At 56.0% G+C, this 22,925-nt stretch overlaps 1 protein-coding gene across 4 annotated transcripts in view; it reads left to right on the top strand.

The window, feature by feature from the left end:
* The first annotated feature begins 233 nt into the window (after positions 1-233).
* The window catches only part of MINDY4 (MINDY lysine 48 deubiquitinase 4), a 119,227-nt gene continuing 96,535 nt past the window's right edge, over positions 234-22,925 (top strand). For 3 of the 4 annotated variants that reach the window (XM_072154440.1, XM_072154443.1, XM_072154442.1), the window contains exons 1-9: positions 234-409; positions 6,524-6,643; positions 6,928-7,169; positions 7,679-7,904; positions 8,674-9,038; positions 17,131-17,183; positions 18,008-18,117; positions 21,119-21,235; positions 21,682-21,761. In XM_072154440.1, coding sequence (XP_072010541.1) covers positions 347-409; positions 6,524-6,643; positions 6,928-7,169; positions 7,679-7,904; positions 8,674-9,038; positions 17,131-17,183; positions 18,008-18,117; positions 21,119-21,235; positions 21,682-21,761 — 1,376 coding nt within the window. In that variant the 5' untranslated portion in view covers positions 234-346. The remainder of the gene's footprint in view (positions 410-6,523; positions 6,644-6,927; positions 7,170-7,678; positions 7,905-8,673; positions 9,039-17,130; positions 17,184-18,007; positions 18,118-21,118; positions 21,236-21,681; positions 21,762-22,925) is intronic. The other variant, XM_072154441.1, reaches the window with a different exon arrangement.

Here is a 22,925-nt window from a genome sequence, read left to right as displayed (position 1 = left end):
TTTAAACTAATTTGAAGTATAAAGTGTCACGAGAAAACAATCTCAAAATCCCCTGGATATCTCATAGCGTTCCAAAACTATAACCACTTATAGTGACACAGGTCAGATTTGAAGAATGGGGCCGCGTCCTTAAGGCCAAAATAGGCTGTGTCCCCTAGGGGTTAATAATGATAAGTATGTGCCCCCCCCCCCCCCCATCTATGTGTGGTGCACTGCCAGCTCGGGCCGCCAGGGGGCGCGCGCACACCACCGCCAGAAAGCGCTACACAGCCGTCACCATGACTACCGCTACACACAGCCGCGGCCTAGCAGCCCCCGGAGCCCGAGCCCAGGCCGGGAGCGGAGCATGGAGCCCGGGTACATAGAGGCCGTGGCGGCATCACTGCTCCGGGAGTTCCTGAGCCGCAAGGTAAGAGACACGCCCGAACTACAACTCCCAGCATGCCCGGACTGATGTGCTGCAGAGCATTGCTCCAGCTCCAAGAGAGCACCCCAATTATCAGTGTACCCCGAGTGTCAGCGCGTCCCCCCAAGTGTCAGCGTGTCCCTGTCCTGTCCCCCCAAGTGTCAGCGTGTCCCCGTCCTGTCCCCCCAAGTGTCAGCGTGTCCCTGTCCTGTCCCCCCAAGTGTCAGCGTGTCCCCGTCCTGTCCCCCAAGTGTCAGCGTGTCCCTGTCCTGTCCCCCCAAGTGTCAGCGTGTCCCTGTCCTGTCCCCCCAAGTGTCAGCGTGTCCCTGTCCTGTCCCCCAAGTGTCAGCGTGTCCCTGTCCCCCAAGTGTCAGCGTGTCCCTGTCCTGTACCCCCAAGTGTCAGCGTGTCCCTGTCCTGTCCCCCAAGTGTCAGCGTGTCCCTGTCCTGTCCCCCCAAGTGTCAGCGTGTCCCTGTCCTGTCCCCCCAAGTGTCAGCGTGTCCCTGTCCTGTCCCCCAAGTGTCAGCGTGTCCCTGTCCCCCAAGTGTCAGCGTGTCCCTGTCCTGTACCCCCAAGTGTCAGCGTGTCCCTGTCCTGTCCCCCAAGTGTCAGCGTGTCCCTGTCCTTTCCCCCCAAGTGTCAGCGTGTCCCTGTCCTTTCCCCCCAAGTGTCAGCGTGTCCCTGTCCTGTCCCCCCAAGTGTCAGCGTGTCCCTGTCCTGTCCCCCCAAGTGTCAGCGTGTCCCTGTCCTTTCCCCCCAAGTGTCAGCGTGTCCCTGTCCTGTCCCCCCAAGTGTCAGCGTGTCCCTGTCCTGTCCCCCCCAAGTGTCAGCGTGTCCCTGTCCTGTCCCCCCAAGTGTCAGCGTGTCCCTGTCCTGTCCCCCCCAAGTGTCAGCGTGTCCCTGTCCTGTCCCCCCAAGTGTCAGCGTGTCCCTGTCCTGTCCCCCCAAGTGTCAGCGTGTCCCTGTCCTGTCCCCCCAAGTGTCAGCGTGTCCCTGTCCTGTCCCCCCAAGTGTCAGCGTGTCCCTGTCCTGTCCCCCCAAGTGTCAGCGTGTCCCTGTCCTGTCCCCCCAAGTGTCAGCGTGTCCCTGTCCTGTCCCCCCAAGTGTCAGCGTGTCCCTGTCCTGTCCCCCCAAGTGTCAGCGTGTCCCTGTCCTGTCCCCCCAAGTGTCAGCGTGTCCCTGTCCTGTCCCCCAAGTGTCAGCGTGTCCCTGTCCTGTCCCCCAAGTGTCGGCGAGTCCTTGTCCTGTCCCCCAAGTGTCAGCGTGTCCCTGTCATGTCCCCCAAGTGTCAGCGTGTCCCTGTCATGTCCCCCAAGTGTCAGCGTGTCCCTGTCATGTCCCCCAAGTGTCAGCGTGTCCCTGTCATGTCCCCCAAGTGTCAGCGTGTCCCTGTCATGTCCCCCCAAGTGTCAGCGTGTCCCTGTCCTGTCCCCCCAAGTGTCAGCGTGTCCCTGTCCTATCCCCCCAAGTGTCAGCGTGTCCCTGTCCTGTCCCCCCAAGTGTCAGCGTGTCCCTGTCCTGTCCCCCCAAGTGTCAGCGTGTCCCTGTCCTGTCCCCCCAAGTGTCAGCGTGTCCCTGTCCTGTCCCCCCAAGTGTCAGCGTGTCCCTGTCCTGTCCCCCCAAGTGTCAGCGTGTCCCTGTCCTGTCCCCCCAAGTGTCAGCGTGTCCCTGTCCTGTCCCCCCAAGTGTCAGCGTGTCCCTGTCCTGTCCCCCCAAGTGTCAGCGTGTCCCTTGTCCTGTCCCCCCAAGTGTCAGCGTGTCCCTGTCCTGTCCCCCAAGTGTCTGCGTGTCCCTGTCCTGTCCCCCAAGTGTCAGCGTGTCCCTGTCCTGTCCCCCAAGTGTCAGCGTGTCCCTGTCCTGTCCCCCCAAGTGTCAGCGTGTCCGTGTCCTGTCCCCCCCCAAGTGTCAGCGTGTCCCTGTCCTGTCCCCCCAAGTGTCAGCGTGTCCCTGTCCTGTCCCCCAAGTGTCAGCGTGTCCCTGTCCTTTCCCCCCAAGTGTCAGCGTGTCCCTGTCCTGTCCCCCCAAGTGTCAGCGTGTCCCTGTCCTGTCCCCCCAAGTGTCAGCGTGTCCCTGTCCTGTCCCCCAAGTGTCGGCGAGTCCTTGTCCTGTCCCCCAAGTGTTAGTGTGTCTCTGTCATGTCCCCCAAGTGTCAGCGTGTCCCTGTCATGTCCCCCAAGTGTCAGCGTGTCCCTGTCATGTCCCCCAAGTGTCAGCGTGTCCCTGTCATGTCCCCCAAGTGTCAGCGTGTCCCTGTCATGTCCCCCAAGTGTCAGCGTGTCCCTGTCATGTCCCCCAAGTGTCAGCGTGTCCCCGTCCTGTCTCCCGAGTGTCAGCGTGTCCCTGTCCTGTCCCCCCAAGTGTCAGCGTGTCCCTGTCCTGTCCCCCCAAGTGTCAGCGTGTCCCTGTCCTGTCCCCCCAAGTGTCAGCGTGTCCCTGTCCTGTCCCCCCAAGTGTCAGCGTGTCCCTGTCCTGTCCCCCAAGTGTCGGCGAGTCCTTGTCCTGTCCCCCAAGTGTTAGTGTGTCTCTGTCATGTCCCCCAAGTGTCAGCGTGTCCCTGTCATGTCCCCCAAGTGTCAGCGTGTCCCTGTCATGTCCCCCAAGTGTCAGCGTGTCCCTGTCATGTCCCCCAAGTGTCAGCGTGTCCCTGTCATGTCCCCCAAGTGTCAGCGTGTCCCTGTCATGTCCCCCAAGTGTCAGCGTGTCCCCGTCCTGTCTCCCGAGTGTCAGCGTGTCCCCGTCCTGTCCCCCAAGTGTCGGCGAGTCCTTGTCCTGTCCCCCAAGTGTCAGCGTGTCTCTGTCATGTCCCCCAAGTGTCAGCGTGTCCCTGTCCTGTCCCCCCAAGTGTCAGCGTGTCCCTGTCCTGTCCCCCCAAGTGTCAGCGTGTCCCTGTCCTGTCCCCCCAAGTGTCAGCGTGTCCCTTGTCCTGTCCCCCCAAGTGTCAGCGTGTCCCTTGTCCTGTCCCCCCAAGTGTCAGCGTGTCCCTGTCCTGTCCCCCAAGTGTCAGCGTGTCCCTGTCCTGTCCCCCAAGTGTCAGCGTGTCCCTGTCCTGTCCCCCAAGTGTCAGCGTGTCCCTGTCCTGTCCCCCAAGTGTCAGCGTGTCCCTGTCCTGTCCCCCCAAGTGTCAGCGTGTCCGTGTCCTGTCCCCCCCAAGTGTCAGCGTGTCCGTGTCCTGTCCCCCCCAAGTGTCAGCGTGTCCCTGTCCTGTCCCCCCAAGTGTCAGCGTGTCCCTGTCCTGTCCCCCAAGTGTCAGCGTGTCCCTGTCCTTTCCCCCCAAGTGTCAGCGTGTCCCTGTCCTGTCCCCCCAAGTGTCAGCGTGTCCCTGTCATGTCCCCCAAGTGTCAGCGTGTCCCTGTCATGTCCCCCAAGTGTCAGCGTGTCCCTGTCATGTCCCCCAAGTGTCAGCGTGTCCCTGTCATGTCCCCCAAGTGTCAGCGTGTCCCTGTCATGTCCCCCAAGTGTCAGCGTGTCCCTGTCATGTCCCCCAAGTGTCAGCGTGTCCCCGTCCTGTCTCCCGAGTGTCAGTGTGTCCCCGTCCTGTCCCCCGAGTGTCGGCGAGTCCTTGTCCTGTCCCCCAAGTGTCAGCGTGTCTCTGTCATGTCCCCCAAGTGTCAGCGTGTCCCTGTCCTGTCCCCCCAAGTGTCAGCGTGTCCCTGTCCTGTCCCCCCAAGTGTCAGCGTGTCCCTGTCCTGTCCCCCCAAGTGTCAGCGTGTCCCTGTCCTGTCCCCCCAAGTGTCAGCGTGTCCCTGTCCTGTCCCCCCAAGTGTCAGCGTGTCCCCGTCCTATCCCCCCAAGTGTCAGCGTGTCCCTGTCCTGTCCCCCCAAGTGTCAGCGTGTCCCTTGTCCTGTCCCCCCAAGTGTCAGCGTGTCCCTGTCCTGTCCCCCAAGTGTCAGCGTGTCCCTGTCCTGTCCCCCAAGTGTCAGCGTGTCCCTGTCCTGTCCCCCAAGTGTCAGCGTGTCCCTGTCCTGTCCCCCCAAGTGTCAGCGTGTCCGTGTCCTGTCCCCCCCAAGTGTCAGCGTGTCCGTGTCCTGTCCCCCCCAAGTGTCAGCGTGTCCGTGTCCTGTCCCCCCAAGTGTCAGCGTGTCCCTGTCCTTTCCCCCCAAGTGTCAGCGTGTCCCTGTCCTGTCCCCCCCAAGTGTCAGCGTGTCCCTGTCCCCCCAAGTGTCAGCGTGTCCCTGTCCTGTCCCCCCCAAGTGTCAGCGTGTCCCTGTCCTGTCCCCCCCAAGTGTCAGCGTGTCCCTGTCCTGTCCCCCCAAGTGTCAGCGTGTCCCTGTCCTGTCCCCCCAAGTGTCAGCATGTCCCTGTCCTGTCCCCCAAGTGTCAGCGTGTCCCTGTCCTGTCCCCCAAGTGTCAGCGTGTCCCTGTAATTTTTATTTGCTGCACTTTGTTCATGCTGAATTTGTGGCGCATATCTGTAATAAATGTGGCGCAGGTGACACTTTTTAGTCGTGTCGGACACTGAGCAGCAGTGACAGCAGTTTCTGTGTCCTTTTTAGTGCAAACACAGAAAACTGGCGCAAACACTTTAATAAATGCGGCCAATCTGTTATTTTTATGTTTCCTACATTCTTCCCCTGTTCTGGTTTGGGGTGTCCCCTGTAGTGACCCCTGTTCTGGTTTGGGGTGTCCCCTGTAGTGACCCCTGTTCTGGTTTGGGGTGTCCCCTGTAGTGACCCCTGTTCTGGTTTGGGGTGTCCTCTGTAGTGACCCCTGTTTCTGGTTTGGGGTGTCCCCTGTAGTGACCCCTGTTCTGGTTTGGGGTGTCCCCTGTAGTGACCCCTGTTCTGGTTTGGGGTGTCCCCTGTAGTGACCCCTGTTCTGGTTTGGGGTGTCCCCTGTAGTGACCCCTGTTCGGGTTTGGGGGGTCCTCTGTAGTGACCCCTGTTCTGGTTTGGGGTGTCCTCTGTAGTGACCCCTGTTCTGGTTTGGGGTGTCCCCTGTAGTGACCCCTGTTCTGGTTTGGGGTGTCCCCTGTAGTGACCCCTGTTCTGGTTTGGGGTGTCCTCTGTAGTGACCCCTGTTCTGGTTTGGGGTGTCCCCTGTAGTGACCTCTGTTCTGGTTTGGGGTGTCCCCTGTAGTGACCTCTGTTCTGGTTTGGGGTGTCCCCTGTAGTGACCCCTGTTCTGGTTTGGGGTGTCCCCTGTAGTGACCCCTGTTCGGGTTTGGGGGGTCCTCTGTAGTGACCCCTGTTCTGGTTTGGGGTGTCCTCTGTAGTGACCCCTGTTCTGGTTTGGGGTGTCCCCTGTAGTGACCCCTGTTCTGGTTTGGGGTGTCCCCTGTAGTGACCCCTGTTCTGGTTTGGGGTGTCCCCTGTAATGACCCCTGTTCTGGTTTGGGGTGTCCCCTGTAGTGACCCCTGTTCTGGTTTGGGGTGTCCTCTGTAGTGACCCCTGTTCTGGTTTGGGGTGTCCTCTGTAGTGACCCCTGTTCTGGTTTGGGGTGTCCCCTGTAGTGACCCCTGTTCTGGTTTGGGGTGTCCCCTGTAGTGACCCCTGTTCTGGTTTGGGGTGTCCTCTGTAGTGACCCCTGTTCTGGTTTGGGGTGTCCCCTGTAGTGACCTCTGTTCTGGTTTGGGGTGTCCTCTGTAGTGACCCCTGTTCTGGTTTGGGGTGTCCTCTGTAGTGACCCCTGTTCTGGTTTGGGGTGTCCTCTGTAGTGACCCCTGTTCGGGTTTGGGGTGTCCCCTGTAGTGACCCCTGTTCTGGTTTGGGGTGTCCCCTGTAGTGACCCCCTGTTCTGGTTTGGGGTGTCCCCTGTAGTGACCCCTGTTCTAGTTTGGGGTGTCCTCTGTAGTGACCCCTGTTCTGGTTTGGGGTGTCCTCTGTAGTGACCCCTGTTCTGGTTTGGGGTGTCCTCTGTAGTGACCCCTGTTCTGGTTTGGGGTGTCCTCTGTAGTGACCCCTGTTCTGGTTTGGGGTGTCCTCTGTAGTGACCCCTGTTCTGGTTTGGGGTGTCCTCTGTAGTGACCCCTGTTCTGGTTTGGGGTGTCCTCTGTAGTGACCCCTGTTCTGGTTTGGGGTGTCCCCTGTTCGGGTTTGAGGTGTCCCCTGTAGAGACCCCTGTTCTGATTTGGGGTGTCCTCTGTAGTGACCCCTGTTCACCCCATTCTCTTCCCAGGGCTTGAAGAGGACGAGCGCTGCTCTGGAGGAGGAATTTCCTCGCTGCTCACAAAGTATCAATAATAGGAACGAGCTGAGGAGCGTCCTGCACCTGGAGTCTCTATATAAGGAGAATAAGGTGAGTGACCCCCACTGTCCTGGAAGGGGGGCTGCTGGTCCCAGAACTAATGGGGGTTCAGGGCTCTGATCGCTGTTTGTTTGTTATAATTGTATCCGTTCTCCCAGTGTATCAGGGCAGCAGGTAACTTGTATCGTTAGGATGATTGTAGCGAGGATTACGGTCTGGACTCAGATTATCAGAGGTTCTGGATTATTGGATGACAGATTGAAGACAGATGACTTCTGTATCATGCGGGCAACATCTCTGGCAAATGACTGGTCCATGTGAATTTACCTTTGTAGGTGTCTGAGAGACCCCTGAGGACCCTCCTGGAGCTCATCACAAAGTATTTTCTTGAAAGTTTTGGCAAAAGCAAAAAGTTGAAGATGACGGAAGAAAAGAACCCGGAGGCCACCAAGATATTCATCAAAGGGAACCGGAGGAAGGAGTCGGAGGCCTCGCACCTGGACGTGTATGACCTCTCTGATGAGGAGGTCGGCGAGAGCTCTGCCGTGTCTGACTCCAGTGTCACCCACATCCAGAGGTAGGTGGTCGCTTCTCCTGCACCTCTAGTGACTCCTAGTGGTCGTGGAAGGTATCAGCGGTGTATAGAGGATGACGCAGAGTTTTCTGGGACTAAACTATTGATCCTTAGCGTTGGATATCAATATCAGATGTGGGGGTTCTTACACCTGTGCCCCCCACTGATCAGCAGTGTGAAGACCACCACTGTTGTACATTGTATAATAGCCGTGCACAATTTAGATTTTGTGACACTTATTACACACAACCCTCAGTTGTCTTTCCTTTAGTGATATGTGTCCATAAATCTTTTGGGTACAGATATTTTGCACTGTGGCTTTCCTTTATTGCACCACCTTGACATCAATACTTCCAGCGTTGCCCTATGACCTTGTGATCCCAGTATTTCACGCCAGGGGACACTATGAAGCCCGAGTCATTAAACTAAGCACAGCCCCGGCTTCCTAAAATGTCAGCTTTATGTCTAAACCTCTGTGCCCGTCCTTTATTACATGTCCTCATGTCTTGCAGAAGCAGCAGGACTACATACAATCCTGCGGAGCGGCCCCGAGCTGTACACAATGACTATAGAAAAACTGAGAACATCGCAGGAAGTCGCTGCACTCAAGAAAACACAACCATAGAGACCAAACGGGAGCCCTCCGTGCAGCCCGAGAGCCCGGCAGAGCCTCAGAGGCCGAAATCCAGCAGGATTGTCCGAGGGATGATGTCTGGTCCTATAGCCAGCGCCCAGGAGGTGGGTGCCTCTCAGGTCCTGTTTATGGAAAAGCTGGGTGAACATAAATAGTTAGATAGTGAGCGTCCACTAGACACTTTTAAAAAGGGGTTTTCTGTGAAATTTGGTAAAACCAAGAGGGGCCAGGGCTGGAAGGGCCCCCCACCCCCGGCTGGCATTACAATAGTGGTAGCAGCCATAGCAGCAGTTTCTGAGCAATTGTGGCACATTGTAAAATCCCCATGTACTGCCATATTATAGTATAGCCGTATACGATAGGGTGAATCATACAATTTAGGGTTTAAGTACCCCAGGGGGTCTGCAAAATAATTACAATTAAACTCAAATCAATTAAAATCAACCCCATTTCTCTAGAACAGCAAAAATCATAAACCTGTATCCATCAAATGTCTGATCCATCAAAATATATAATAATGGTTATTCCGGGCGTTGGACCCCGCAGGACCAAAAAGCCCCAATGTCCTAAATGCTCGGTTATTTGGCATTTTGTAACATGAAAAATGTAATAAAAAGTAATCAAAAGTTCATACAGTCCTCAGAATGGTAGCAAAGAAAACATTATCACCTCCTGCAGAAAACAAGCCCCTCACATCTCTGTGCAGGTGTGAGAAGGTTATTAGCGCCAGAAGATGGCGGAACAAAGAATTTTTTTATTTTATAGAAGGTTTTAATTTTTATCGGGCAGTTACAGTCTGTTATACCCTGGGGCATTTCCACAGTTTTTCTTTTCTCCCTCCATCCATAAAACCTTCAACCGTTTCTCCCGCAGGATTCCCTGAAGAAGAGGGGGCAGAGACGTTCCTCCGCATCTTACTCCGCTCAAGCCAAAGATGATCCGCTGACTAATGGCCATGGAGGAAAGTCTGTGGAGCCCCCGCGCAGCCCCCCGAACCCTGCACTACGACTGGGCAAAGAATTCTCTGCCAAATTACTGAGGTCCCCTTCCACTAATTCTGCACCCCGGAGCCCCTCCATCACCTCCATTACCAAGCAACACCCCAAATCTGCGGGGGAAGTAACACAGAGGGAGTCCGACACCTACAGAGACTTCAGGATGAAACTTTCCTTAGGAGCAGAACAAGAAGAACATCAGAAGTCATTGAAGAAAAATGAAGGTGTATCTGCCTCCAAAAGGTGGGTGCACGGGGTACACGCTATACACCATACCCAAGACCTAGAGGTTATACATACATAGAGGGTCTACTGAGTTACATCGTGTATTATACTCCAGAGCTGCACTCACTGTTCTGCTGGTAGAGTCATTACGTATCCTGTAGTGATATCTGTAATTGTTACCCTCCTGTGAATGTACAGTTGTAGTGTGACCACCAGGTGTCGGCACTTGCTCATTGATGAGTCTTTTCCTGTGATTATCCTGTTCTTGACGCCGCTGCCCTGCTATACGTGGTTGTATTTGTTTAATATTGCAGGTTCTCGGCTTTGATCCTCACTCAGCTTTCCACAAGGATTGACATGTAATTCATTAGTTATTACTAGGTCTGGCAGCCGATGCAGATGTCATCGTCATCAGGTGATTAGTATAGAAAGATGGCGGCCACTCCAGGTGGTGTCTGTAATAGGGGACATGTCCTCTACTGCTGCAGAACCATTAGTACTATCTCCGTCCTATTATGGATCAGTATTGGAGGGTCTTGGATGTCACCCAGCTTTCCCGGAGCCCCTGTAATTATGCATTGTTATACCTACATATTGTTGCACGGTGTTTGTATTGGAGTCTCCGCAGTTGATTGACGTCTCACTTGTTCTATGAGGATTGTATTTATGAACTAGGAGGCACAGGATGAGCACAGCTATTCCTTCTTCTGATCCAGGGGTAGTGATGATAGCAGTACATGGTATTAGTGCTGATACTGCAGACTTGTCAGCTTTCTGGTGATTTGTGTGGAAATGCAGGACAATAATAGGAAGAATCCTCAAATAACCCATAAAGTGAGAATGGGGTAAAAAAGGAAAAATAAGAATGGGGAAAGCCTCTGCACATTTACAGCTTCCCGCTCTGTGCCCGCCTGGCATCCTGTGGGCCGCGGACCCTCATAAAGCCCAACATATGTTTCCAGCCTGTGATGACTCCTGTTGGCAGACAGGAAACCCACGAAGAATAGTCCAGCGGCAGCGGCCTCCTCCTCCTCCAGCACCTCTGCAGCCGCTGCAGCCCGGGAATATGGGGCCGAGGACTGGCCTCCACCTCCAGCACCTCTGAAGCTGCCGCAGCCCGGGATTAGGGGCCCAGGACTGGCCTCCTCCTCCAGCACCTCTGCAGCCACCGCAGCCCGGGAATATGGGGCCGAGGACTGGCCTCCTCCTCCAGCACCTCTGCAGCCGCCGCAGCCCGGGAATAGGGGCCGAGAACTGGCCTCCTCCTCCAGCACCTCTGCAGCCGCCGCAGCCCAGGAATATGGGGCCAAGGACTGGCCTCCTCCTCCAGCACCTCTGCAGCCACCGCAGCCCGGGAATAGGGGTCAAGGACTGGCCTCCTCCTCCAGCACCTCTGCAGCCACCGCAGCCCGGGAATAGGGGGCCCAGGCATGGCCGCAGTCTGGGAATATGGGGCCGAGGACTGGCCGCAGCCCAGGGATAGGGGGCCCAGGCATGGCCGCAGCCCAGGGATAGAGGGCCCAGGCATGGCCCCAGCCCGGGGATAGGGGGCCCAGGCATGGCCGCAGCCCGGGGATAGGGGGCCCAGGCATGGCCGCAGCCCGGGGATAGGGGGCCCAGGCATGGCCGCAGCCCGGGGATAGGGGGCCCAGGCATGGCCGCAGCCCGGGGATAGGGGGCCCAGGCATGGCCGCAGCCCGGGGATAGGGGGCCCAGCCATGGCCGCAGCCCGGGGATAGAGGGCCCAGCCAAGGCCGCAGCCCGGGGATAGGGGGCCCAGGCATGGCCGCAGCCTGGGGATAGGGGGCCCAAGCTGTGATTTCTAACTCCCCTGTAATAGGAACCTCAGAGGATGGCTCCCCCATAGAGTGGGAAAAGTCGGGGTCCCTGGTTTGAATGCAAGTGCTCTTGGTACAGGTGTAGAAGGATGGCTCGCCAGGACGTCTGGTTCCTCTACAGAGTTCCAGGACCCATGTATGATGACTGGGACCTGATGCTCCCATGGCCTTTGACACCAGAGAGGTGGGTGCTGCCCACCTCTAACCTGTGCCTTGCTCCAAATTCCCTACATAGACATTGGTTTACATGACAAAATACTACTCGCTGCAGCCACCACTAGGGGGAGCTCTGTGCATACAGATTTATAAATTATATTATTGTTGATAATGAAGGTTACCCTGTGCTGCAGGCATAGCAGAGTGCAGCTCTCACTATCTCCGGCCACACCACAGTATGTGGATAGAGCGCCCGGACGTCTACGTGTCTGACTGCCCAATGTGAAGAGATGCTGGTCATCCACAGCACCGCTCATTAAATCTCCATCCGTCCCATAGAAATGAACGGAGCGGTGGCTGAGCATGCCCACTACTGCTCTGCTCACATGGGGTACATGCAGACCCCTCTGTACATTGCAGGGGAGGGGATTTATAGCATTTCCCACAATCCCCTGCTCTGACGCTGCACAATGCTGTACAGGATTGTTGCTCCCTATAATAGCGGGATGAGCGTGCTCCATCTCTGGAGATTGGCGCTGCGGGAACATTGTGTTCTCTGTGACAGGAAGCATTGATGGGATATATAGGGAAGGAGAGGCCGCAGCCACGGATACACCCGGATCAGGAACAATTCATCTGTTTGGACGGAGTTTATAACTTCCTCAAAAGTTTCTTTTTTCTGTGTCTGAAAAGATCCTGAGGATGTAAACATTATATAAGAGGAACAATAAGGCGGCGGGGTCAGTGCACTGTGACCCTACAGATCCTGCTCCATGATACCCGTATATCGGGTCTGGATGAGCTGCGTGATCCTGCGGCTGATGGATGTCTATAGTCCTTACTCTATAGAGGAAGAGTCTGAGAACAGAGCAACCAATCAGAGCTTGGCTTTAAATTTATAAATCACTATGAGAAAATGAAAGCTGAGTGCTCATTGGTTTCCATGGGCTACTATAACAGTTGTGCTCTCAGACACTGTGCCATCTATAGGGTATATCTATATGTCCCTCCAGGCTTCTATAATCACATGATGAACTTGGGAGCAGAGGTATAGACGACAATTACCCTATGGTAACCATGTGATACCTTGGCGGGGCCGCGCGGTGCTCCTCTAGTGCAGGTTATTAGGGTCCAGCGTTCTATGGGCCCAGGTGCAGCAAACAGACAGGGACTTCTGCAGGTCCCTGAAGGTGGACAAAGGGGGGAGACAGAGAAGGGTCTTTGGAGGAGGATAGAAGGGTCTGTGGAGGAGGGAGAGGTCAGGGGAGAGCAGCAGGGTCTGTGGAAGAGGGAGAGGTTAGGGGAGAGCACCAGGGTCTGTGGAGGAGGGAGAGGTCAGGGGAGAGCACCAGTGTCTGTGGAAGAGGGAGAGGTCAGGGGAGAGCACCAGGGTCTGTGGAGGAGGGAGAGGTTAGGGGAGAGCACCAGGGTCTGTGGAGGAGGGAGAGGTCAGGGGAGAGCACCAGGGTCTGTGGAGGAGGGAGAGGTCAGGGGAGAGCACCAGTGTCTGTGGAGGAGGGAGAGGTCAGGGGAGAGCACCAGTGTCTGTGGAAGAGGGAGAGGTCAGGGGAGAGCACCAGGGTCTGTGGAGGAGGGAGAGGTTAGGGGAGAGCACCAGGGTCTGTGGAGGAGGGAGAGGTTAGGGGAGAGCACCAGTGTCTGTGGAAGAGGGAGAGGTCAGGGGAGAGCACCAGGGTCTGTGGAGGAGGGAGAGGTTAGGGGAGAGCACCAGGGTCTGTGGAGGAGGGAGAGGTCAGGGGAGAGCACCAGGGTCTGTGGAGGAGGGAGAGGTCAGGGGAGAGCACCAGTGTCTGTGGAGGAGGGAGAGGTCAGGGGAGAGCACCAGGGTCTGTGGAGGAGGGAGAGGTCAGGGGAGAGCACCAGGGTCTGTGGAGGAAGGAGAGGTCAGGGGAGAGCACCAGGGTCTGTGGAGGAGGGAGAGGTTAGGGGAGAGCACCAGGGTCTGTGGAGGAGGGAGAGGTCAGGGGAGAGCACCAGTGTCTGTGGAGGAGGGAGAGGTCAGGGGAGAGCACCAGGGTCTGTGGAGGAGGGAGAGGTCAGGGGAGAGCACCAGGGTCTGTGGAGGAGGGAGAGGTCAGGGGAGAGCACCAGGGTCTGTGGAGGAGGGAGAGGTTAGTGGAGAGCACCAGGGTCTGTGGAGGAGGGAGAGGTCAGGGGAGAGCACCAGTGTCTGTGGAGGAGGGAGAGGTTAGGGGAGAGCACCAGTGTATGTGGAGGAGGGAGAGGTTAGGGGAGAGCACCAGGGTCTGTGGAGGAGGGAGAGGTTAGGGGAGAGCACCAGGGTCTGTGGAGGAAGGAGAGGTTAGGGGAGAGCACCAGGGTCTGTGGAGGAGGGAGAGGTCAGGGGAGAGCACCAGGGTCTGTGGAGGAGGGAGAGGTCAGGGGAGAGCACCAGTGTCTGTGGAGGAGGGAGAGGTCAGGGGAGAGCACCAGGGTCTGTGGAGGAGGGAGAGGTCAGGGGAGAGCACCAGGGTCTGTGGAGGAGGGAGAGGTTAGGGGAGAGCACCAGGGTCTGTGGAGGAGGGAGAGGTTAGGGGAGAGCACCAGGGTCTGTGGAGGAGGGAGAGGTCAGGGGAGAGCACCAGGGTCTGTGGAGGAGGGAGAGGTTAGGGGAGAGCACCAGTGTCTGTGGAGGAGGGAGAGGTTAGGGGAGAGCACCAGGGTCTGTGGAGGAGGGAGAGGTCAGGGGAGAGCACCAGTGTCTGTGGAGGAGGGAGAGGTTAGGGGAGAGCACCAGTGTCTGTGGAGGAGGGAGAGGTTAGGGGAGAGCACCAGTGTCTGTGGAGGAGGGAGAGGTTAGGGGAGAGCACCAGGGTCTGTGGAGGAGGGAGAGATCAGGGGAGAGCACCAGGGTCTGTGGAGGAGGGAGAGGTTAGGGGAGAGCACCAGTGTCTGTGGAGGAGGGAGAGGTCAGGGGAGAGCACCAGGGTCTGTGGAGGAGGGAGAGGTTAGGGGAGAGCACCAGTGTCTGTGGAGGAGGGAGAGGTTAGGGGAGAGCACCAGGGTCTGTGGAGGAGGGAGAGGTTAGGGGAGAGCACCAGGGTCTGTGGAGGAAGGAGAGGTCAGGGGAGAGCACCAGGGTCTGTGGAGGAGGGAGAGGTCAGGGGAGAGCACCAGGGTCTGTGGAGGAGGGAGAGGTTAGGGGAGAGCACCAGTGTCTGTGGAGGAGGGAGAGGTTAGGGGAGAGTACCAGGGTCTGTGGAGGAGGGAGAGGTCAGGGGAGAGCACCAGGGTCTGTGGAGGAGGGAGAGGTCAGATGAGAGCACCAGGGTCTGTGGAGGAGGGAGAGGTTAGGGGAGAGCACCAGGGTCTGTGGAGGAGGGAGAGGTCAGATGAGAGCACCAGGGTCTGTGGAGGAGGGAGAGGTCAGATGAGAGCACCAGGGTCTGTGGAGGAGGGAGAGGTCAGGGGAGAGCACCAGGGTCTGTGGAGGAGGGAGAGGTTAGGGGAGAGCACCAGTGTATGTGGAGGAGGGAGAGGTCAGGGGAGAGCACCAGGGTCTGTGGAGGAGGGAGAGGTTAGGGGAGAGCGCCAGGGTCTGTGGAGGAGGGAGAGGTCAGGGGAGAGCACCAGGGTCTGTGGAGGAGGGAGAGGTTAGGGGAGAGCACCAGGGTCTGTGGAGGAGGGAGAGGTCAGGGGAGAGCACCAGTGTCTGTGGAGGAGGGAGAGGTTAGGGGAGAGCACCAGTGTATGTGGAGGAGGGAGAGGTTAGGGGAGAGCACCAGTGTATGTGGAGGAGGGAGAGGTCAGGGGAGAGCACCAGGGTCTGTGGAGGAGGGAGAGGTTAGGGGAGAGCACCAGGGTCTGTGGAGGAGGGAGAGGTCAGGGGAGAGCACCAGTGTCTGTGGAGGAGGGAGAGGTCAGGGGAGAGCACCAGGGTCTGTGGAGGAGGGAGAGGTTAGGGGAGAGCACCAGTGTCTGTGGAAGAGGGTGAGGTTAGGGGAGAGCACCAGTGTCTGTGGAGGAGGGAGAGGTTAGGGGAGAGCACCAGGGTCTGTGGAGGAGGGAGAGGTTAGGGGAGAGCACCAGGGTCTGTGGAGGAAGGAGAGGTCAGGGGAGAGCACCAGGGTCTGTGGAGGAGGGAGAGGTCAGGGGAGAGCACCAGGGTCTGTGGAGGAGGGAGAGGTTAGGGGAGAGCACCAGTGTCTGTGGAGGAGGGAGAGGTTAGGGGAGAGTACCAGGGTCTGTGGAGGAGGGAGAGGTCAGGGGAGAGCACCAGGGTCTGTGGAGGAGGGAGAGGTCAGATGAGAGCACCAGGGTCTGTGGAGGAGGGAGAGGTTAGGGGAGAGCACCAGGGTCTGTGGAGGAGGGAGAGGTCAGGGGAGAGCACCAGGGTCTGTGGAGGAGGGAGAGGTCAGATGAGAGCACCAGGGTCTGTGGAGGAGGGAGAGGTCAGGGGAGAGCACCAGGGTCTGTGGAGGAGGGAGAGGTTAGGGGAGAGCACCAGTGTATGTGGAGGAGGGAGAGGTCAGGGGAGAGCACCAGGGTCTGTGGAGGAGGGAGAGGTTAGGGGAGAGCGCCAGGGTCTGTGGAGGAGGGAGAGGTCAGGGGAGAGCACCAGGGTCTGTGGAGGAGGGAGAGGTTAGGGGAGAGCACCAGGGTCTGTGGAGGAGGGAGAGGTCAGGGGAGAGCACCAGTGTCTGTGGAGGAGGGAGAGGTTAGGGGAGAGCACCAGTGTATGTGGAGGAGGGAGAGGTTAGGGGAGAGCACCAGTGTATGTGGAGGAGGGAGAGGTCAGGGGAGAGCACCAGGGTCTGTGGAGGAGGGAGAGGTTAGGGGAGAGCACCAGGGTCTGTGGAGGAGGGAGAGGTCAGGGGAGAGCACCAGGGTCTGTGGAGGAGGGAGAGGTTAGGGGAGAGCACCAGGGTCTGTGGAGGAGGGAGAGGTCAGGGGAGAGCACCAGGGTCTGTGGAGGAGGGAGAGGTTAGGGGAGAGCACCAGGGTCTGTGGAGGAGGGAGAGGTTAGGGGAGAGCACCAGGGTCTGTGGAGGAGGGAGAGGTTAGGGGAGAGCACCAGGGTCTGTGGAGGAGGGAGAGGTTAGGGGAGAGCACCAGGGTCTGTGGAGGAGGGAGAGGTCAGGGGAGAGCACCAGTGTCTGTGGAGGAGGGAGAGGTTAGGGGAGAGCACCAGGGTCTGTGGAGGAGGGAGAGGATAGGGGAGAGCACCAGGGTCTGTGGAGGAGGGAGAGGTTAGGGGAGAGCACCAGGGTCTGTGGAGGAGGGAGAGGTCAGGGGAGAGCACCAGGGTCTGTGGAGGAGGGAGAGGTCAGGGGAGAGCACCAGGGTCTGAAGAAGAGGGTCTTTATGGGAGTAGCGTTGGGTCCTCAGAGTAGGAACAGGTCAGGGGAGTGCATGAAGGTTCGTGGAGGGGGCTGTATGGTTTACAGAAGATAAAATGGGACAGCCGGGTACGGTGGGCTCAGGGAGACTCTCCCCACTGACACTTGGAGAAGTTGATGGGATATCCTTGTGTCTTGTGGCCCCGGGATTGCACTGGGCCATCAGTGTCTGGAGCAGGGGGTCCGGGCTGAGCCGTCCTGGAGGATCATTACACTAAGTGGCTCTTCCTTTATGTCAGGAGTTGAGTGCGATCTTCTTAGGGAGGATGTGTGACACAATGAGAAGTGCCATGGAGATGTCAGCGGCTCCTCAGACTGCATCCTGACACTTGTGGGAGACCCCAGGAGGGTACATGCCCCTGCCAGACGCTGCGGAGAGAGAGAATTAGTGGGAACCACAAAGGGGAAATGACCTATTACACCAGGGGTTGTCCCTCAGGAATGAGCATAGCGATGTGATCAGTGGAGGCCCCCACCATTCATGAGAATGGGGCTCTCGTTCCTCCTGATTGGTGGTGGGGCAGTTCAAGCATTCGCCCTGCCGCTCTATTCAATCTCTGAGGAGGCCATCGTCTACACTCTCATATACAGGTGCAGCACTCAGGCCTGCACCCTATAGTGACCCGTCCTATATATTATGTATGGTGCAGTGTGAGACTCCTCCTATGGCTATAAGATGCCCCCTGTAGGTGTGTGACCCCGTGCGCTGTGTAATTACCTCTATAGAATAACCTATAACCCTTCTGTTTCCTGCAGGAAGTCATTCACAGCGATGACACATGAAGACCCCGCAGAGGAGCTGAGGCTGGGTGAGGCTCATAGCTATATTACAGGGGTCTCCGCTCTCTAACAAGCCCCTGTCATAGCTCCATCCGTACCCCATTCATAGCCAAATTTACTGCAGCACAGAGTATTTCAGGAGAGCTGTAGCTGGTATATGATAGAAGGAGCAGCATGGTCTCCATTAGCAGAGTATACAGAGTATTTTAGTACTAGTGAGGCTGGTATACAGTAGCACAGGGTATACAGAGTATTTTAGTATTAGTGAGGCTTGTATACAGTAGCACAGAGTATTTCAGGAGAGATGTAGCTGTTATACTGTAGGAGGGGCAGGGTCCCCAGTAGCACAGAGAACTTCAGGAGAGCTGCAGCTGGTATACAGTAGCACAGAGAACTTCAGGAGAGCTGCAGCTGGTATACAGTAGCACAGAGAACTTCAGGAGAGCTGCAGCTGGTATACAGTAGCACAGAGAACTTCAGGAGAGCTGCAGCTGGTATACAGTAGCACAGAGAACTTCAGGAGAGCTGTAGCTGGTATACAGTAGCACAGAGAACTTCAGGAGAGCTGCATCTGGTATACAGTCGGAGGGGCAGGGTCCCCAGTAGCACAGAGTATTTCAGGAGAGATGTAGCTGGTATACAGTCGGAGGGGCAGGGTCCCCAGTAGCACAGAGTATTTCAGGAGAGCTGCAGCTGGTATACAGTCGGAGGGGCAGGGTCCCCAGTAGCACAGAGTATTTCAGGAGAGATGTAGCTGGTATACAGTCGGAGGGGCAGGGTCCCCAGTAGCACAGAGTATTTCAGGAGAGCGCTGTCTGAGATACATTCATGATTTTCCTCTCCTTACTCTTAGATGACGTAGAAGAAGATTTGGTTTCTGTCGATGCCGCCAGGATCTCGCCTTCCATCGCCAGGAGTAAAGTGCAGGCGGAAGGAAAACCTATAGACTTACAGCGGGCCACAGTGAGTGCCCGGGCAGTGATAGATGGGTCCAAGCCCCGAGCGGGCACCTGTCTGATTATACTTACCAGTGCCATGTGTCATGGACAGATACAGGCAGTGGGTGCCACAGGGGTCAGTATGTGTCATGTATAGGGTGCAGAGGAGGCAGTGGGTGCCAAAGGGGTCAGTATGTGTCATGTATAGGGTGCAGAGGAGGCAGTGGGTGCCAAAGGGGTCAGTATGTGTCATGTATAGGGTGCAGAGGAGGCAGTGGGTGCCACAGGGGTCAGTAGGTGTCATGTACAGGGTGCAGAGGAGGCAGTGGGTGCCACAGGGGTCAGTAGGTGTCATGTACAGGGTGCAGAGGAGGCAGTGGGTGCCCCAGGGTCAGTATGTGTCATGTACAGGGTGCAGAGGAGGCAGTGGTTGCCACAGGGGACGGTAGGTGTCATGTACAGGGTGCAGAGGAGGCAGTGGGTGCCCCAGGGGTCAGTAGGTGTCATGTATAGGGTGCAGAGGAGGCAGTGGGTGCCCCAGGGTCAGTATGTGTCATGTATAGGGTGCAGAGGAGGCAATGGGTGCCACAGGGTTCACTATGTGTCATGTACAGGGTGCAGAGGAGGCAGTGGGTGCCACAGGGGTCAGTATGTGTCATGTATAGGGTGCAGAGGAGGCAGTGGGTGCCTCAGGGATCATTGTGTCATGTACGGGGTGCAGAGGAGGCAGTGGGTGCCACAGGGGACAGTATGGGTCATGTACAGGGTGCAGAGGAGGCAGCGGGTATCACAGGGGTCAGTAGGTGTCATGTACGGGGTGCAGAGGAGACAGCGGGTGCCACAGGGGTCAGTATTTGTCATGTACAGGCAGCAGGGGAGGCAATGAGTGCCACAGGGGTCAGTATGTGTCATGTACAGGGTGCAGAGGAGGCAGTGGGTGCCCCAGGGATCATTGTGTCATGTACGGGGTGCAGAGGAGGCAGTGGGTGCCACAGGGGACAGTATGGGTCATGTACAGGGATCAGAGGAGGCAGCGGGTATCACAGGGGTCAGTATGTGTCATGTACAGGGATCAGAGACGGCAGCGGGTATCACAGGGGTCAGTAGGTGTCATGTACAGGGTGCAGAGGAGGCAGTGGGTGCCACAGGGGTCCGTATGTGTCATGTACAGGGAGCAGAGGAGGCAGTGGGTGCCCCAGGGGTCAGTAGGTGTCATGTATAGGGTGCAGAGGAGGCGGTGGATGCCACAGGGTCCGTATGTGTCATGTACGGGGCGCAGAGAAGACAGCGGGTGCCACAGGGGTCCGTATGTGTCATGTACAGGGAGCAGAGGAGGCAGTGGGTGCCCCAGGGGTCAGTAGGTGTCATGTATAGGGTGCAGAGGAGGCGGTGGATGCCACAGGGTCCGTATGTGTCATGTACGGGGTGCAGAGGAGACAGCGGGTGCCACAGGGGTCAGTATTTGTCATGTACAGGGAGCAGGGGAGGCAATGAGTGCCACAGGGGTCAGTATGTGTCATGTACAGGGTGCAGAGGAGGCAGTGGGTGCCCCAGGGATCATTGTGTCATGTACGGGGTGCAGAGGAGGCAGTGGGTGCCACAGGGGACAGTATGGGTCATGTACAGGGATCAGAGGAGGCAGCGGGTATCACAGGGGTCAGTATGTGTCATGTACAGGGATCAGAGACGGCAGAGGGTTTCACAGGGGTCAGTAGGTGTCATGTATAGGGTGCAGAGGAGGCGGTGGATGCCACAGGGTCCGTATGTGTCATGTACGGGGTGCAGAGAAGACAGCGGGTGCCACAGGGGTCCGTATTTGTCATGTACAGGGAGCAGGGGAGGCAATGGGTGCCACAGGGGACAGTATGGGTCATGTACAGGGTGCAGAGGAGGCAGTGGGTGTCATGTACAGGGTGCAGAGGAGGCGGTGGGTGCCACAGGGGTCAGTAGGTGTCATGTACAGGGTGCAGAGGAGGCAGCGGGTATCACAGGGGTCAGTATGTGTCATGTACAGGGTGCAGAGGAGGCAGTGGGTGCCACAGGGTCAGTAGGTGTCATGTATAGGGTGCAGAGGAGGCGGTGGATGCCACAGGGTCCGTATGTGTCATGTACGGGGTGCAGAGGAGACAGCGGGTGCCACAGGGGTCCGTATTTGTCATGTACAGGGAGCAGGGGAGGCAATGGGTGCCACAGGGGTCAGTAGGTGTCTTGTATAAGGAGCAGAGGAGGGTGCCACAGGGTCAGTATGTGTCATGTACAGGGATCAGAGGAGGCAGTGGGTGCCACAGGGTCAGTATGGGTCATGTAGAGGGATCAGAGGAGGCAGTGGGTGCCACAGGGTCAGTATGTGATGTCCTCATTTTGGGGATCTTTAATAATGGCCTCATAGAGGGATTACATAGAAAAAGTTCAATATTTGCAGATGATACTAAGCTCCGTAACGTAATCCCCCCCCCCTCCACAGAGGAAGATAATACTGTACATTATTACAGAGGAGGATAATACTGTACATTATTACAGAGGAGGATAATACTGTTCCCCAGGAATCAATAACGATTCATTGTATTGTATTACAGATAATATAGGACATTATTACAGAGGGGGATAGTAAAACATTACAGGGGGATTTGGAAAAGCTGGAGGCCGGGGCTGAGACATTTTTGGATGAAGTTTAATGTAGTTCTGCACTTGGGCCAAGGAAACACAAAGTACAATTATAAGAGGACATAGACCCGGCTCCACGGACCAGAGCCAGGAGATAATAGGATGCATCATGGGAGGCCTAGATGTTATGGAGGATTGTGCCCAGCTCCGGGCACCTGTGTATGAGAAGAGCCGGACACAGGAGAGAGAGCAAGGGGGTAAGGTTATGGGTGGATTAGAGGACAAGGACGGGTCATCAGACTACAGGGAGAGCTATATACTATGTACATAGTACAATAGTATCCATTATCTCCTTACACCTAGACCTGTAATCATCTGCTATGTTATATTATGACTCCTGATGGACCCTTCTTCTGCTGTAGGAACTGAAGAAGCTGCTTTTCGGGTCTGCTCTTTGCTGCTTCAGCGAGGAATGGAAGATTCAGAGCTTCACATTCAACAGCAACAAGAACCTGAAGTACGGGATTGTACAAAAAAAGGTGTATATCACTATATATATCTCTGCTATATACCTTCTGCTTATAATGCCACCAGGATGAAGGATTGTAAACCAAGCACATACCGGTGCATGCCCCCTCTGGCAGGATCCACTCTTCTTTAAGTTTCCCATGCCCTTGTTTTTTTTAGAAAAAAAGGCTTTAAAAATTATGCAAATGAGCCTGAGGGGCTCTTCGCTCCATTGACACATATAGAACGTGGAGCCCCTCAAACTCATTTGCATAATTGTAAAAGTCTTTTTTTTTTTAAACAAGGGTATAAGAAGCCTTTGTCCTGGTAGTAGATGTCCTCTGTATACTCTCTATGTACCCCTTGTATACCTTCTTTTGTGTATCCCATATATTCTATATTCTATCGCCTTTGTACACCCCTGATTATTTGTTATCAATTTTGGATTCTGATGATTCTGTGTGATTGTGTCTTGTAGGGTGGTCCATGCGGGGTCCTGGCTGCGGTCCAGGCCTGTGTACTGAAGCATCTGCTCTTTGGGAGTGAATGTGACACCAGGTGAGTTATACAGAATGTGGGCGGCAGGTGACACCCAGAATTATGGAGATGGAGGTGACTGGTTTTAGGAGTATATGGGTATGGGTATGGTTTTCGGGTATCAGGAGAACTTCCCTGTCTTAGGCTCCATTCTCACGAATTATGCGACCATACCGTAGTACAGCGGCATATGAGTATAAGGGGGCTCTAGCATAGAGGGTAATAATATAGAGATACATTAGCGGTGGGGTGCCCCCTTATACTCATAGTAACAGTATAGAGGTACATTACATGGGGTAGTGGATGCAGGGTGATAGTGGTGGGTGCCCCCTTATACTCATAGTAACAGTATAGAGGTACATTACATGGTGTAGAGGATGCAGGGTGATAGTGGTGGGTGCCCCCTTATACTCATAGTAACAGTATAGAGGTACATTACATGGTGTAGAGGATGCAGGGTGATAGTGGTGGGTGCCCCCTTATACTCATAGTAACAGTATAGAGGTACATTACATGGTGTAGAGGATGCAGGGTGATAGTGGTGGGGTGCCCCCTTATACTCATAGTAACAGTATAGAGGTACATTACATGGTGTAGAGGATGCAGGGTGATAGTGGTGGGTGCCCCCTTATACTCATAGTAACAGTATAGAGGTACATTACATGGTGTAGAGGATGCAGGGTGATAGTGGTGGGTGCCCCCTTATACTCATAGTAACAGTATAGAGGTACATTACATGGTGTAGAGGATGCAGGGTGATAGTGGTGGGGTGCCCCCTTATACTCATAGTAACAGTATAGAGGTACATTACATGGTGTAGAGGATGCAGGGTGATAGTGGTGGGTGCCCCCTTATACTCATAGTAACAGTATAGAGGTACATTACATGGTGTAGAGGATGCAGGGTGATAGTGGTGGGGTGCCCCCTTATACTCATAGTAACAGTATAGAGATACATTACATGGTGTAGAGGATGCAGGGTGATAGTGGTGGGTGCCCCCTTATACTCATAGTAACAGTATAGAGGTACATAACATGGTGTAGAGGATGCAGGGTGATAGTGGTGGGGTGCCCCCTTATACTCATAGTAACAGTATAGAGGTACATTACATGGTGTAGAGGATGTAGGGTGATAGTGGTGGGTGCCCCCTTATACTCATAGTAACAGTATAGAGATACATTACAT

Source organism: Engystomops pustulosus, chromosome 5 (assembly GCF_040894005.1).
Source record: "Engystomops pustulosus chromosome 5, aEngPut4.maternal, whole genome shotgun sequence".
In the NCBI taxonomy this organism is placed as follows: domain Eukaryota; kingdom Metazoa; phylum Chordata; class Amphibia; order Anura; family Leptodactylidae; genus Engystomops; species Engystomops pustulosus.
The sequence above is the reverse complement of the archived record's forward strand: the minus strand, read 5'-3'. Positions and strand labels throughout refer to the sequence as shown.